Raw genomic sequence first — 17,744 nt, forward strand, 5'->3', positions numbered from 1 at the left:
CATGTATGACAGTTCATAAAAAAAACTCGCTGAACCTAAACTAAGTTTTCGACCTTATGCGTTCTCCGCATTATAACGTTAAATTTTTGATATCCGTTAATCAATAAGATTTGCATTTGCTGACTAAAATAATCACTGTGTCAAAATATATTTCTCCCTCAGGTAATGAAACTGATATCAATGAGAAAGTAAATGAAAGGGTGCACATTTCTGTTTATGAGAAGGCCTCTGATGTTATTTGGAGAACAGCCTTCTCTCTCTCCCTATATAAAGAGGTTCAGCTGTAAGCGTCTGTGTGTGAAATCATCCATTCTGCTAGAATGAGGAAGCTGTCTGCTCTGCTGTTTGTGCTGCTGCTCTGCTCTCTCCAGCTGGTCTTTAATGGTGAGTCTCCATCTCTGTTACATGATGCATTTCTTACACATTTGACAGACACTCTTATACACAGTGACTTACAATGTCCAGGGAGGTAGATGTAATGTTGGGAGTCTTTCCCAATAACTCTTATTGGTACAGCGTGGAGCACTTACACAGACAGGGACTGAACCCCAGTCCACCACAGGGAGGCAGTGTTGTCACCCACTACAGTGTATATACCAGGGGTGCCCACAAGTTTTCAGCTTGCGACCTACTTATAAGATGACCAAGAGAAAGATCTACCTATTTATTTTTTATCGGCGTACGTCAATCGGGGCGGTTGGGGGTGGCAAACGTAATTTGATGACGGGGGGGGTTGCGTGTGTGAAACTCTAGACGTCAGATTGGCTACCATGTATGTCAATCAAAAGACAACCGTCAGTGCAGATGGACGATAGGCTGTCATTCATCCCCTACTTTTTTATGTCATGCGATCTACCCACACTTCTTCGCGATCGACCCACACTGCCTTCGATCGCGATCGACGTAATGGTATATACAATGTGACCCAGACTGAATCATCACTGGAACGTACTAGATCTAATGATGGGCTCTTCAGAGTGGTACTATCTCTCACTGTTGTGAGTCACTTTGTAACTGTTTGCTGATGCTTTCCAGCTCCTAGTGCTGTTAACCCTGCCAGCTGCTGTCCTGGAGTGTCTAAGATGAATTTGTCCATCAAACACATCGTGTCCTACAGCTGGACTCATGGCAATTGCTCCATCAAAGCTGTGATGTGAGTATCACCTGCTCTGAGAGGCCCCCACACACCTGCTACATGCCTTCATATATGTAACAGTCCACACACTGTATCTTGGGTCACTATCCCAAGGCTTGTAAAGTTGCTAATGTTACCCCTGTCTTTAAATCTGGTGACTTAACTTCTCTGCATAACTACCGCCCAATAAGTATTCTTCTGGCCATTTCTACAATAGTAGAAAAGTGGATGGCACAGCAGATTGTCCATTAATTAACCCATCTGTGCAGTTAACACACACACACACCAGTGCTTATTAGGGAGCTGTGGTGCATGCCCAGAGCAGTTGGGGTTAGGTACCTTGCTCAAGGGCACCTCAGTCATGGCCTGAGGTCTGGGAATCGAACCCACGACCCTCCGGTCACAAGACCAGTTCCCTACCACCAGCCCATGACTGCCCCATATTTTTTTAAACATTTGCCCACTGTTTGTCCGGAATCTGAATGCTTATTGTATGCAGACTATACAGGTTTTTTATTCATGGTCACACCAAAGACATAGTTGCCGCTAAACTCATTGAAACAATATCTTGTGTTACAACTTGGTTGCAGGAGTGCTGTCTGCAGCTAAATGTCTCTAAAACTGTAGGCATGTATTTCACTAAAACATATTTTAGTATCTTCTGATCTTGATATCTATGTTAATGAAGAATACAAATTGTCAAATTACCAATATAAATATCTTAGATTAATAATTGATTCAGAGGTCTCCATATTTGTAAGTTGTATAAAATAAAGTTTAATCTCGCAAATTTTTTTGCAATTCAAAATATGTCAACAGAAGCTGCAAAAATGTATTTGCATTCAGAGATTTTCAGCCACTTTAACTATTGCCTATTCAAAGTAAAAAAAAACACATTGGAAATCTTGTACAAACAGGAAATTAAAGTTATGGATTAAAAACTAGGCGTTGTCATCATTGCGCAATTTAAAAAAACCACAATATTTTAAATTGTTCAAACATTTGCAGTGTTCACACATTTGCAGACTTAAAACTGACCTATAAAGTATTGCATAAATTGGCTCCAGATCCTCTAGCAGAGTTCATCATCCAGAAACAGCCTTAAGTGTGTCACTCAAGGCTCTGTCAGAGGTCACTGTTATATTCCTCTGTCCAGAAGCACTTTCAGCAAGTCAGCCTGTTCAGTAAGCAGTGCAATTGTGTGGAACTCCAGTACCCGAGGAAGTTAAACTGTTAAAACGGTCTTCACAAAAAAAAGAAAATGTGGCTTATCAATACCTATAGCTGCCAACATTAAAAGATAAGCCTGTTGCTGTTTTGATGATATGATAAAATATATTGTGGTGTTTTTTTTTTGTCTATTAAGTATTGCATGTATTTTGTATTATATTGTATATGTATTGTTTTTTTCCCTCTTTTTAAATTGTAACTTTCCTGCCTTTCTTACATTGTAGCCAGTGGACTACAGATGAAAACTAGCCTTTTGGCTAAAGGCCCATTCACACCCTACGGTAATTACGGATACGGACCCTTTCGTCCGGTTCCGGAGGTCGTTTCATCCGTCAGTGGGTCCGTTGCCAGAGCGCTTACGAATCCGTAGCAACGGAGCAATATAAACGGGAAATCAGGGGGCAGTAGAGAGTCAGAAGCATCGGACGTACACCAATTCGGGAAAATCAATGAAGAAGAGTACTGGACTTTAAAAAATGACGCTCGAGTTAGAAGAGAAACTTTGCGAGTTGGTTAGAGGCTACATTCTGCTACGGTGCCAGGTCATCGCGATAAACAGCGATGCAAAAACAGCTGGGAGGGGATTGCTGGTGCGCCGGTGCCGGAAATTTGACTATACTGCCCTCTAGAGGATGTATTTTTAAAAATCATAACAACGTTGGAACCGGAAAGAGGTATAGTGGCCCGCTACGGAGGCTACGTTTGGTACGGACGGACGAAATTCGTCCGTGTCCGGAGGTATAAAGCAGGCTTAATTCTAGCTTTTTTAACTACCGAATGTGTAATCATGTGTTTTATGAAATTGCACCATCCCCTTTCAAATAAACTAAACTATAAACTATCTACCATTTCTGGAAACGGGTCTGAACTTCTTGCTGAAATGCAACACCATTAAAAGCTGATTTTACACTCACATTAAAACCAGTGGGAGAATCTTCCACAGGCAATTATTACTGACAATATCATTTACATCAGGAATGTTTGCTGTGATCTTCATACACATACATTTTCTTGGATCAGTTAGTCCAGACCTGCTGTATTAACAGAACACTTCTGTGTCTTTATCTGTGTTACAGCTTTAAGATGGTTAGTGGAAAGCAGTTCTGTATGAATCCTGCCTCTGACTGGGTCAATGCCTACATGAGAGAAGTGAACCAGAGTGAGATGACCTCTAGTGGTGAGTCCCCTGAATTGACTCAGCTACAGAGTGGTGTTACTACAGCTCCACAGAGAGAGATCCCTGACTGCTGTCCTACTGTGACTGATGAGAAGAAGGTGGAGTCCTCCAGCTGGACCAGTAGCAGCTTTACCCCTAAAGTCACTGTGTGAGTAGTGATGATTTAACTACTAATACTGACACCACAGGGGTGAGGCGAGGACATGCACACTTCTGAATAAATGCTGTAAAATGTTTCCACCTCTATACACGTCTCAATTGTGTTAATCACGTTTTCCTTCTCCTAATTTCCTCCTCATTTTAATTTTGTCGTCTCCTACAGATATGAAACTGTAGCAGAAAAATTGTTCTGTGTGAATGCAGATGGTGTGGGGGTCAGCGGACATATCACAGGGGTGTAAACTTCCAACAAATCCACAGCCAAGACTACAACTCATGTTCTAATGCAGAAAAAACTACAGATCCTGAATCGTGCTTTACTAACAGAGCATGAAAGTGTCTTGTTATTTGAATACATAATTAGTACTGACTGAACCTTTTTAAATTTGGTTTTATTTGAAAATTCTTTATTACATAATATTGGTAATAAAAAATAAATGTGAAATGTCTTTTTTTTTTATCCTACCAAAACATATCCAAGAAGGGTTGATCAATAAACAGGAAGTAATAGTATTATGCTCACACAGACACATATACAGGCCCTACAACCAGTGGCGGACTTAGCAATTTGGGGGCTCAAGGTGAATTTAGCTAGGGGGCCCATCAACATTAATATGTGAGAAATAAGTTAGCTAGTCAGGGGTTGGGCTGCAGTGGGAGGGGCCCAAGGCAATTGCCTACCAATGCCTCTATGCAAAGACCGCCTCTGCCTGCAACACAGCAGGAGGGACACGCCCACTCACACATATACAGGCCCTGCAACACAGCAGGAGGGACACGCCCACACACAGATATACAGGCCCTGCAACACAGCAGGAGGGACACGCCCACACACACATATACAGGCCCTGCACCACAGCAGGAGGGACACGCCCACACACACAGATATACAGGCCCTGCACCATAGCAGGAGGGACACGCCCACACACACACATATACAGGCCCTGCACCACAGCAGGAGGGACACGCCCACACACATATACAGGCCCTGCACCACAGCAGGAGGGACACGCCCACACACATATACAGGCCCTGCCCCGCAGCAGGAGGGACACGCCCACACACACAGATATACAAACCCGGCCCCTTTCTCATCCTAAATGTGTTATTTTTACTCTGCACTTGTTTGTCCTTTATTCACATCACTAAGCCCACAGGTCCTGCATATTCCGCTGCCAGTAACTCGGCCGACCTGAGCAGGACGTTCGTGCCTGTGCTGCTGAAAGCCTCAGTCTTCATTACATTGTTGTCTCCTCCATTTGTATTATTGCTTATCGCTTATCGCAAAACAACTGCATTGTCAGCTAAACGCTAGAGTCCAGCATGGAGAATGAATACATACTCCGAATACTGAATAAATACTCTACCGCTGACGTCAAACACACATATTAAATAATTCCCCCTATTTGGGGAAAAAAAATGTTTTACCCTAAATGCAATTTTTTGAGATTTTCCACAAGTTTTTATTGTAATAAAAATGGTTATTGAAAATGGTCCAGTTTATCTGTCACATTACGGCTCCTAACCCCTCTCCTTTGGGCGTGTGTTTATGTTGTCTGCGTCTAGCCGTCTGCATCTGTGGATCTTCGTGGATGTGGTTGTGTCTGAGTGTGTTCATCGGTCTCACCTGTGGCTCGTCTCATGATCACTCAGGGCTTATGTGGTTTGTCTATTTAATGTGCGTTTGCGCAGTGTCCCGTGCTCGTCTTTGTCAGAGTCATTCATGTGTGAATGTTTTACGTGCGCTGTCTGCGCTTATTTGTATTTGTTAAATAAACGTGATGTCGTGAGTGAAGTAAGGATTCTGTGCCTCATCCTTCACCCTGCACCGCACGTCACATTATCTCAGTCAATTCGATTGAAATTAAAAACTGTTTATTCAATCTCTACATCTCTTGTGCACATCATAATATAATTTCTCATTGTAAATGCTTTTGTAGATTCATGCAAATGGTCACAGACAATTGTCTGCTGTTTTTAGCATTAACAATTGCCGATGTCATGTTTATCAAAATGTGTTCTACAGATTGTCTGTGGAATTGTCTTACCCACCTAAACATTTAGGCTTTAGGTCATCGTTGAGGTCATTACATGAAACGATGCTGAACATGTTGTCATAATCTCTCAGGCATCATTTATACAATTCTTTTTTTTACACTTTCATTACGTATACGTTTTTCATAACTCTGCTGTAATGCTGCACATTGGCAAATTATGATATGTTATTCAATTTTAATGTTTTGCATTTTTGCATTCTTATGCCATATAGGGCTGCAAGACTTGCAGAGATCCTGTTTTCACACCTCAACAAGAGGAGGCTGTATGTGCTGTGGTCATAGCAAATAAAATGTGCCATATTTTGTCAATTGTGATTTTTACACCCCAATCGAAATTTGTCCTCCGCTTTTAACTTATCTGTGCAGTCAGAACACACACACACTAGTGATTACTATGGGGCTGTGGATCACACGTGCCCAGAGCGGTGGGCAGCCCTAGCCCGGCGCCCGGGGAGCAGTTGGGGTTAGGTGCCTTGCTCAAGGGCACCTCAATCATGGCCTTAGGTCTGGGAATCGAACCCACGACCCTCCGGTCACAAGACCAGTTCCCTAACCGCCAGGCCATGACTGCCCCATAATGCCATAAGGCTGAGGGCGATCCAGCAAGCAATTATACAGGACAACAGTGTTTTTCAAAATACATTTCCACCATTGTTCAGGTTCTGAAATGACACCAGATGACCATGAAACAAGCTGTACAAAGTTCCATTTCAAAGAAGATCTTCCAAGAAGATATCCAGTGTGACGTGGGTGAAAACATGTGGTCCAACAGAGAGGAGTGTCAGGATGTGTAGAACAGAAAGCACTATAATCCCTTAAATTGTCTCAGGTTGTTTTTGAGATGTTGAGGGTTTCTAATGTTGTAGTTTCTCCTTTGTGTTATAGTTTGCAGCCAAACAGTTGTCCGTCTTTCCTGAATATCAATCTGATTTTTTTGTCAACAAATTGCAGTGCAAACAATACAGTAAATGATTACTGTAGAAATTTGACTGCTGTCCATCTTGCTGCATGTCTCCCACATACAGTCATGAGAAACTTTGTATTTTATATATATAACACGTACCATTACACACAATATACAGTGTTCTTGAAATCAAAAGCTCAGCTAGTTTCCTTCAGAGAACACTTAATGTGCACTGTTGCACTGACAACATGACTAAGTGTTTTGACTGCCTTGGTCATAGGCAGTGACAGAGATGAGATATTGTGCTGGCACTGACTAGTTTATTGACAAATATTTGCTTTTGAGGCTAAACCAAATAATTGAGCATGGTACGTGCTTCTGCAGGTATTTCATTGTGTTTTGCTGTCTGCATTAACTTTTTTGAAAAGTGCTCTTGTGATGCCAGTGTAAATCATCATGTGAGATATGTACCAAATCAACTGAGAAAAACGAATATGCCAGGCGGGGAATAGATTGGGTTCAATATAAGAGTTTTCCTTGTGTGGTCTTCGACGCCATCTAGTGGTAATTGCGAGTAGTTTTTTGAAGTGCTAAAACAGGAAATAGCGTAAGCATTTGCTTTTTTAATAGGTGTTAATCTTAATCCTTTATCTTGAAGCCCACAAAGCCTGCTTCGCTTGTACGCTCTACCCTGTTTGCAGATATACAACCACTGGTAAAAAGTATAGAATCACCAGTCTGGGATGAGCACTCATTCAGACATTTTATTCTGTAGAACAAACTCAGATCAAAAACATGATGCAATACTAAGATCATTCCAAAGTGCAACTTGTTGCAGGGTTGGCAACTAAGAAATCGGAAATGTGGCGTGAGAGCGTGTGAAAACGGTCAAATGCGTGTGTCTCACGACGCATTTGACCGTTTTCACACGCTCTCACGCCACACTTCCGATTTCTCACGCCAAAAAATATATATAGTTTATTTACCTGTGATCCATATCTACGGTCGCCACACCCCCATCCCCCCTCCTCCCCCTGGCCAACAACTTACGTTCGCCACCCCCCCTCAACAATTTACACTCGCCACCTACTCCAGGTTCAAATCTCACTCCAAGCGATCTTGAAAAGTTGGCAACCCTGTTGTTGGCTTTCAGAAACATTAAAAGAAATAAAAAACATTGTGGAATTAAATGTTACTTTTATTGAGCAAGCACAGGGAAAAATATATATGGAATCGCTCAGTTCTGAGGAAAAAAGTATGGTATCACTCAAATTGGAGGTAGAAATTAAGGACACACCCAGTCCGTTTCCTTTCCCTAAATGGACACCTGCCTCAGATTAGATCTGCTCGTTAGTCTGCAGTTAAAAACACCTGCAGTCATGACACCTTGGAGGGCTGCTGGACAAAGTGGAGTGGCAAGAACCATGGTTACAACAAGAGAAATGTCTCTTGAACCAAAAGAGAGGATTGTGAAACTTCTTGAAGAAGGTATCTCTTCACGCATGGCTGCTAAAGATAGTGATGGGCAAATGAAGCCTCTTGAAGCAATGAAGCTTTCCAACCCTTTGCTTTGCAAAAAGTTTCATTACTCGAGGCTTCATTCATCACTCACTAGTGACATCTGCTGGTGAAACTGTAACAGCCTCATTCAGTTGGATCATACTTTCAAAAAATTTGTAAATGCAATATTGTCACAAAGTTTCAATCAAACTCACGTTTAGTAACAGGAGACTCAATTAAATCATACTTGTCATGTTTTATTTATTAAAATGATTTGTAGCCAATCTAATCCTTGACCATTAGTGGTTGTGTTTGGTTTTCTTGTATGTCATGGACTTATTTGACAATGAAGATATGTTGCACTTTACTATATTGGGAATTGCGTGATTGTTGAGGCAGACTGAATATTTTGTGTTAGAAACGGAGTAAAAAAAAAAACAGATTGTGTTTAAAATAATTGCTTCTTGAGGGTTCTAGATCTGGTTTGGCAGTCATGGCCTGGTGGTTAGGGAACTGGTCTTGTGACCGGAGGGTCGTGGGTTCGAGCCCCAGACCTGAGGCCATGACTGAGGTGCCCCTGAGCAAGGCCCTTAACCCTTAATTGCTCACTTGTATAAAAGTGAGATAAAATGTAAGTTGCTCTGGATAAGGGCGTCTGCCAAATGTAAAATGTTTTTAACATTACAAATAAGGTTGGCCTCTTCCAATGGTTTTTGGTCTGTTTTTGATGTGTGAATCTGATGTACATCCTGATCAAACAAAAAGAATTTAGAACGTTCCAGATTTTAAATTTAACCACCTACTACAACCCACGAAGCAACAGGGTTCATAGCGCTTTTACATGGCCGATGTAATGCGAGGCCTCGTTTGTTGCTGATCATGTGGTTTTGCTCAATATGACACAAGCTCCGAAGCGAGGCTTCATCGGACACGCCCCCTTTTTTACTCTGTACATGCCTCGAAGCCTTGCTTCAGATGTCCCATCACTAGCTAAAGATGTGGGCTGTTCAGTCAGTTGTATCCAAGATATGGACCAAATACAAACAGCATGGAATGGTTGTTAAAGCCAAGTGTACTGGTAGACCAAGAAAGACCTCAAAGCGTCAAGACAAAAAGAAATTAAGGTCATTTGTCTTGAAAACCGAAAAAGTCCAACTAAACAGATGAAACATAAATGGGAGGAAGCTGGAGCCAATGTATGTGACTGAACCGTAAGAAATTGCCTACAGTAAATGGGATTTCAATATAGGAAAGCTAAAAGAAAACCATCATTGACACCTAAACTGAAAAGAACAAGCCTGCAATGGGTTAAGGAGAGGCAATCATGGACTGTGGATGACTGGATGAAAGTTATCTTCAGTGATGAGTCAAGAATCTGCATTGGACAAGGTGATGATGCTGGAACTTTTGTTTGGTGCCGTTCCAGTGAGATTTATAAAGAGGGCTGCCTGAAGAAAACAACCAAATTTCCACAGTCCTTGATATGGGGCTGCATATCAGGCAAAGGCACTGGGGAGATGACTGGGGTTAATTCTTCTTTCAATGCACAAGTTTACATTGACATTTTGGACAGTTTTCTCATCCCTTCAATTGAACAGATGTTTCAGATTATGAAAATTTTTCAAGATGACAATGCATCGTGCTGTAGTGACTACTACTCCTCACAGCGAATTCCATAACGGACTTGGCCATTCAAGGAGTCTTAGCCCTTTAAGTGACACTGGGGGGGCGGCGCCAGGGGTACAGGAGGGGAGGGGGAAAGGGGTGAGAGAGCAAACAGTGCTGTTTGAGTTGAGTTGAAAATAAAATTTCCCTCCTTGGGATTTTTGGATTAAGCTCTTTCTGCCTCGGTTCCCGAACCCGCTTCAGTGCCATAGGGCAAAAACAGTGAAGGCATTCCTTGGACACATTCACATTCAGTCTATGTCATAGCCTGCAAATAGTCTAGATCTCAACCCATTTGAAAACCTGCGGTGGAAATTGAACAAAAATGGTTCACAAAAAGGCTCAGACCTGCAAAGTTGATCTGTCAACTGCTATCAAAGAGAGTTGGCACCAAATTGATGAAGAATACTGTTTGTCACTCGAGTCCATGCCTCAGACTGCAAGCAGGTATAAAAGCCAAAGGTGGTGCAACTAAATACTAGTGATGTATTTCGATTGTTCTTTTGTTTATTTTTCATGATTCCATATTTTTTTCCCTGTGCTTACTCAATAAAAATAACATTTACTTTATTTCCACAAGGTTTTTTCTTTTTCTTTTAGTGTTTCTGAATGCCAACAAATTGCACTTTGGAATTACCTTATTATTAAATAATGTTTTTGATCTGTTTGTTCTACAGAATAAAATGTCTGAAGGAGTGCTCATCCCAGACTGGTGATTCCATAATTTTTTGCCAGGGGTTGTAATACTGTACTCGTATTTTAGATTTTGGATTAAGTGAAGTTAATTACTTGAACATATTGATATTTAAAAGAGGAGCATAACATTTGTGTAAACAACATGAAATTGTGTTAGCATTTGTCGTGATTGTATAATCCTAAACTCACTTGTATGCATTTGATGATCTTTCTCAGTTTTAGAAAGTTTTACAAAATGCAGTAAGGGAGATAACCCTATGTTCTGTCATTAAATTTAGCCAAAAACAATCTTCTGTTCCTTGGAGGATGCAAGACAAAATGTTTTGTTTGCTAGCTGAATACCTGAACCTACAACTTTAGCAAGGACAGTACATCAGTACTAGTAATAGAAGTAACAATATTGTCATGTACTTATCTTGTACTGTCTATGATTTTATTCTCTTTAAACTTTCATTGATAATTGCCCAAGCATTTATTTGCAAATGTTCTTTAATTCAAACATAAAAGAGGAAACTACTCCACGTCTATGTAATGTGGAGACTTGCCAGAAGAGAGGATTGGACCCTGGCAGTCTTAGATGGTGCGACAGAGGCCAAACAGGTGAGTCGTCACAAGTGTTTAGTGACTGTAGAACACAAGTGCTGAACTTAAAAGCCAGTTGGGAGGTGAGAAAGAAATAGTAATAGTGGCGTTAGTAGTATTAGGCCTACTAGTGGTGGGGACCAGGATTAGAACAAATTTGTACAAATCTATAATCCTGTCTATAATCCCTGAAGGCTATGATCTACATCTAGAGACGATTTCAGAAACCTTAACACTGAGGAAGATTAACAAAAAACAAACTGATTTCCCAACCAAAAGCATGACAACAGGGAAACGAGAAACGGATAGATTAGTCCTTTATCTTATGATACACAAGAGAGACAACTCAAGGGAGAAGAGAAGGATTCAAGTAGAGAGAGAAGAAAGGAAGATCCCTAGGGCTCCTAACAAAATGACTGGCCAGTCTACCAGAACTCTGAACAAGACTCAGGTGTGTTCGAAACAGCCGACTACATACTACTGGCTTACTGATCGAGCCCCAAATCAGTATGTCGTATGCTGTATGTGACCAAAATGAAAATTTCCAGTACGCGAAACATACCCGGATGACCTACTACTTCCGCGAAATATTCCAGCACGCGAACAGAGCTATCTTCGTGGTGTACTGCATCCCATCATGCAACGCTACGATCACGTGACCCCGTAGTATGCTTTGCTTTTGTCGCATACTGGAAACTGTACTGCATACTACTACGAGGACCAGTATGCAGTATCCAGTATATACTGAGTCCAGTATGCAGTATCCAGTATGTAGTAGTCTATTTCAAACAGAGCCTCAGCAAGTCTGTGTCCCAAGTAACCATCAGCTGAAGCTCCTTGGAATTGATTGCCTCGCAATTGCCCTCTTGTGGCTGACTGTGGTCCAACCCTGGAGTCAACCCTTACAGTCTACATTCAAACTGTGGAGCCCTTTATAGATGTTTGTTAAAGTGTTAATCTGCAGTAATTTCCAATGGTTAGAACGTTTCTGAAAGATTCTCTAGTCTACACAGATATTTAATGCCCTGTTCAGCGTTCCCTGTTCATGACGTCATTGATGTGCAGATGAAGCCTTTGTCACTAGTGTGTAACGATACAAAGTTGGAGAGACGCGTGCAGATCAACAGGTCTTTTAATAGGTACACAGAAACGTAAAGTAGTCCTGATGACACAGAACTCCGGGAACAGGCAGGAGTATCATGCAACCAAATCCGAGGGAGCAGGCTAGGGACGAGAAACCAGGACACAAGCAGAAGTCGGAACCAGAACTGTAGCCGTGGAAACGCTTGGTATGCACACATAAGAAATGAGGCAATACTTCGCAACTAATGAAAAGGGAAAGGGGCTTAAATAACAGAGGGACAGACTTGCAGGTGAAATCAATAATCCGGTGATGATGATCTTATTATGGCACTTCGGGCTGGGGAGAGTGAGGAATTCTGGGTATTTGAGTCCAGTTGGTTGTGTGATGTGACAAAGTGTTTTAGTACACTATTAAATAAAGGCCTGAAAAACACCATTTTAAAATATTTTTTATTACAAAAGTTTAAATATACTACACAAAATAAAATAAATCTTAACATTGGCAGGTTTTCACTTTTTAATGATCTACCATCAAAAAAATAATTCTAGTGTAAAAGAGTTGTAGAGTTGTAGAACATTTTTGGATCTGGAATTTTGCTGGATTATTGTTTAGGAATTGTAGTCTTCATGGTGGTCTTGTTGCGAGTGTCCACTGCAGTGACATGGCTGCTGACCCACACAGCATCTGGATTCACACAGAACTGCTTTCTTGCTACTGTTTCAAATCTGCAGGGGACCACAAAATATGACTAAAACAAGAAACACATCATTCTGCCAGCACAGTACTGAGGTTTAACAGGATAAAAAAATCAAGCATATGATTGTCCTAATGGGATCATCATGTCAGTATTAGAAGTTAAATCATTCGTACTCACACAATGGCTTTAGTGGCACAGTCACTGCGTGTAAGTTTGTAGGACACCACCTTCTTCAGAGGGATCTTTACATTACTCACAACAGAACAGCAGTCAGCAGTATTCACATGTGGAGCTGTAGGAGTAACAGCCACGCAGTTCACATCATGATCCCAATACACAGTAAACAAATGATTGCCCCTTTTGTCCTGGTTTGGTAGTGTAATTTCCTCCCTCTGTGTGTGTGAATGTGGGTTCAGTAATCTAGCAGTGCCACAGTCCTGCTCTGGTGATCCTGACCCTCCAACACAGACAGTGATGTATCTGAGTAAATTCAGGAGACTCACCACTAGAGACCAGCTGGAGAGAGCAGAGCAGCAGCACAAACAGCAGAGCAGACAGCTTCCTCATTCTAGCAGAATGGATGATTTCACACACAGATGGTCACAGCTGTAGAAACTGCAGTGTCCTCTACTGTGGAACAGAGAGCAGTGAATGTGTAGAATCAGTGTTCTAAACCTCATTATATAGGGAGTGAAAGAGGGCTGTTCTCCAAATTAGGATCCACTGCAACTGATTTTCTAAGTATCACTTTAATCCAGAAGTTCTTCTGCTGATTCCTTCCTTTTTTCTAAGAATATTTTCTCACATCTTGCCTATTCCTCTTAAAGTGAAACAAAAACCTCTGAAAGATAAAAGTCTCAGTTTCCTCAATTTTCAGGTATTTAGGTGTATTTTTATTAAGGACTTGGTTAGACCTCTGTACACTGCTCTACATGGTGTTTTCAGGATTTATATTATATATAAAACATTTATTTTGGTTGTTGTGTCTGGTTAGCTGGCCTACAGTCCAGATACAGGACCCTGTTGTTGATGTAGTCAGACTTTCTACAACCCTACTACAGGTCCACAGGAGTTACTATGAAGCAAATCCTTTTCAGATGGCTGTAGAACTTACATACATACTACATACATATACTACAACAAATATAGACAAGTGTTTATACTGTCATCAGTATCAGATTAAATATTAGATTAAACTTTGTTGTCTGTAAATAACATTTCCTCAATATGAATGACTTGCATGAATCTGAAGGCCTTGAGGACATGTCTTGGAAGACTTGTTTTAGAGTGCTTGTCTTAGAGGACTTGTCCTGCAGTCAGGTGACGATGACAATTGCGACGACATCTTACTCAAGCGAACCAAAACACTCAAACGCCTAACGTTAGTTAGTCTGACTTACTTACTAACTTAATATACTACTAATCAACTGCATCAATTGTGTTAAATATTGAAATTACATCTGGTGACTTGACTAGGACTTGATGTTTAAGACTTGGGACTTGACTCGAGACTCGCTTGTATTGACTTGGGACTTGACTCGAGACTTGATTGTATTGACAACTGACTGCAGTTGTATTGAATGTATTGAGACTTGATTGTATCAATCTCTCCTGTTTCTCAAGGAGTCCCACAAGGGTCTGTTCTTGGACCTCTCCTCTTTACTCTGTACATCCTTCCCCTTGGACACATACTGCGTCGCTATAATCTGGACTTTCACTGTTATGCAGATGACACCCAGATTTACCTCAGCACCAAGTCACTTCAAAATCCACCCTTTTCTGTCTTAGAGTCCTGTCTCTCTGAAATCAAGAACTGGATGAAACATAACTTTCTTATGCTCAACAGTGATAAAACTGAACTCATTCTTATTGGATCCAAATCAGCTCTCAATTAAACCCCTCCTTTCATCCTCCACATTGATGATGTTTCTATCTCCCCATCCCCTCTGATCCGAAATTTGGGTGTCCTCTTTGATTCCACCCTATCTTTCACTGCTCACATTAACTCTGTCGTTAGAATTTCATTTTTTCACCTCCGTAATATTGCTAAAATCAGATAATCTCTTTCTCAGTCTGCTGCTGAGGCTCTTATTCACGCTTTCATTACCTGCCGTCTCGACTACTGTAATTCTCTCCTATCAGGTATTAGTACTTCCTCCATCCATAAACTCCAGATAGTTCAGAACTCTGCTGCCCGTCTCCTCACCCACACTCGCGCATGTCACCACATCACCCCCGTCCTTCAAAGTCTCCACTGGCTCCCTGTCAAATACCGTATTCAGTTAAAACTCCTTCTTCTGACCTACAAAGCCCTTAACCATCTTGCACCTTCTTATCTGATCTTCTTCTTCCCTACGAACCGTCTCGCTCTCTCAGGTCTTCCTCTGCTGGACTATTGGCCACCCCTACCTTCCACCTCCAGGGTTTTGGTCGACGAGCTTTCTCTCGAATGGCACCTTGACTCTAGAACTCCCTCCCTTCTGCAGTTAAACATTCTGCTTCTCTTTCCACTTTCAAAATAACTAAAAAACATATATCTTTGCACTGGCCTATAACACTCCCCTTACATTCAATACCTGACTCTAAACCCATACACCACTGTCAACTCCCCGTATACTGGTCTACTTTACTTTACTTTACTCCATCATCAGCTCCCAGTATGTTACCATACTTCATGACCTCTTCCCTTTTACAGCTTTATTCTTATTGTCTGTTGCCTGTATTTTTTTTTTTTTGTTTCCATTTGTCTGTTCTGTTACTCTTAAATGTAAGCGTCTTTGGGTTCCTGAAAAGCGCTATACAAAAATAAAGAATTATTATTATTTTTATTATTGACTTGGGACTTGACTCGAGACTTGATTGTGAAGACTTACGACTTACTTATTACTTGCAACTTAGTGACTTGTTCACATGTCTGTCTTGTCCCACTTGAGCCAGACTCCACTGTTCTCGTGAAATGTGCCAGTGAAACAGGAGCTGACCATCTCTCTGAATCTAAGTGATTGTGAAGCCACTTCCTACAGAAGTCAGCATTATTTAAAAAAATCAAAGCAGAACGTTTAGTGATTTATACAATTCTGCATGGAGCAAATATCCACTTAAGAGGACATTTCTCATTCATGGAGAGTGCAGGAAGCATAAACCCTAGAAGAGTTCATATTTGTCCTTCCATTGTATATATGCACTCATTAGCCACTTTCTTAGGTACACCTGTCCAACTGCTCATTAACGCAAATGTCGAATTTGAACGTGGCATGGTTGCAGAGGTGTCAATTCCAGGTTCAGAAAGTAAAAGTCCTCACCAGGATTTTGCTCAAGCTTGCTAGATTTTCTAATTAGTGCAATCCAGGTAAAATTAGTGGAATCAACACAATCCAGGAAGCCTGAGCAAAATCCTGGTGAGGACTTTTACTTTCTGAACCTGGAATTGACACCGCTGCATGGTTGTTGGTGCCAGACGGGCTGGTCTGAGTATTTCAGAAACTGCTGATCAATTGGGATTTTCATGCACAACCAGCTCTAGGGTTTAGAGAGAAAGGTTCGAAGAAGAGAAAATATCCAGTTAGCGCCAGTTCTGTGGGCGCAAATGCCAGAGGTCAGAGGAGAATGGCCAAACTGGTTCGAACTGATAGAACGCCAACAGTAACTCAAATAACCAGTCGTTATAACTGAGGCATACAGAAAAGCATCTCTGAATGCACAAGACGGCGAACCTTGAGATGGATGGACTACAGCAGCAGAAGACCACACCGGGTGCCACTTCTGTCAGCTAAGAACAGGAAACATTTCACACAGGCTCACCAAAATTGGACAATAGAAGGTTTGAAAAACATTGCGTGATCTGACTCTCTGAGGAATGTTTCCAATACCTTGTTGAATCTATGCCACAAAGGATTAAGGCAGTTATGAACGCAAAAGGGTTGGACACCCCGGTACTAGCAAGGTGTACCCAATAAAGTGGGCGGTTCGTGTATATGTGGTGTGTGTGTGTGTGTGTGTGTGTGTATAAATTTTATGCCATGAAAATTTAATTTGTTTTATTTCAGTGAGCGTATCTATAGCAATATAACGATTTCAAAACCTAATAAAACATTTCCGTAGTGTCACAGACAAGAAAGGGGATGTACGTTCATGAACCTTCCATGAATAGGAGAAATGAACAGGAGAAATGTCCTGTTAAGTGGATATTTGCTCCATTCAGAAATATATAAATCAAAAGGACGTTCTGCTTTCATTTTTAGAATTCTGCTGATGTCTGTAGGAAGTGACCTCACAGTTTGTTGTTGGATCTTGTTTCACAGGCACATTGAACAATTGCAATGTAGTTTGGCTCCAGTGGGACACCCTCAAATACATGAGCTCTAATACAAGTCTCTAAGACAAGTCCTCTAAGACAAGTACTCCAAGATATCATCCAGTCCTTCAGATTCACTGCAGCAGGATCAGGTCACCTCTTCTGTGGCTCTCGTAGCTATTTGGGATTTGCTGATATTTGATTGATATTTGCTGTAGTTAAACAGCCATTTGAGAAGGATTTCCTTCATAGTAACTCATGTGGACCTGTACTAGGGTGATAGACAGTCTGACTACATCTACACCAAGGTCCTGTATCTGGACTATAGGACAGCTAACCAGACACAACAACCAATATTAATGTTTTTGTATATAATATAAATCCTGAAAACACCATGTACAGCAGTGTACAGAAGTCTAACCAAGTCCTTAATAAAATATACCTGAATACCTGAAAATTGAGGAAACAGACTTTTCTTTCAGAGGTTTTTGTTTCACTTTAAGAGGAATAGGCAAGATGTGAGAAAATATTCTTAAAAAGAGGAAGGAATCAGCAGAAGAACTT

At 41.2% G+C, this 17,744-nt stretch overlaps 2 protein-coding genes across 2 annotated transcripts; one reads left to right on the forward strand and one right to left on the reverse strand.

The window, feature by feature from the left end:
• The first annotated feature begins 273 nt into the window (after nucleotides 1-273).
• On the forward strand, nucleotides 274-5,921 carry LOC143527210 (eotaxin-like). The gene is made up of 4 exons (XM_077022258.1): nucleotides 274-384; nucleotides 1,036-1,153; nucleotides 3,442-3,690; nucleotides 3,865-5,921. Exons 1-4 carry the CDS (start codon nucleotides 321-323, stop codon nucleotides 3,941-3,943), a joined length of 510 nt encoding a protein of 169 aa, XP_076878373.1. The 5' UTR covers nucleotides 274-320; the 3' UTR covers nucleotides 3,944-5,921.
• Nucleotides 5,922-12,777: 6,856 nt separating this feature from the next.
• Nucleotides 12,778-13,547, reverse strand: LOC143527217 (monocyte chemotactic protein 1B-like). The gene is made up of 3 exons (XM_077022266.1): nucleotides 13,390-13,547; nucleotides 13,064-13,178; nucleotides 12,778-12,914 (listed from the first exon to the last, which is right to left on the reverse strand). The coding sequence occupies exons 1-3, from the start codon at nucleotides 13,451-13,453 to the stop codon at nucleotides 12,791-12,793; spliced, it is 303 nt and encodes a 100-aa protein (XP_076878381.1). The 5' UTR covers nucleotides 13,454-13,547; the 3' UTR covers nucleotides 12,778-12,790.
• Nucleotides 13,548-17,744: the final 4,197 nt, after the last annotated feature.

Source organism: Brachyhypopomus gauderio, chromosome 11 (assembly GCF_052324685.1).
Source record: "Brachyhypopomus gauderio isolate BG-103 chromosome 11, BGAUD_0.2, whole genome shotgun sequence".
In the NCBI taxonomy this organism is placed as follows: domain Eukaryota; kingdom Metazoa; phylum Chordata; class Actinopteri; order Gymnotiformes; family Hypopomidae; genus Brachyhypopomus; species Brachyhypopomus gauderio.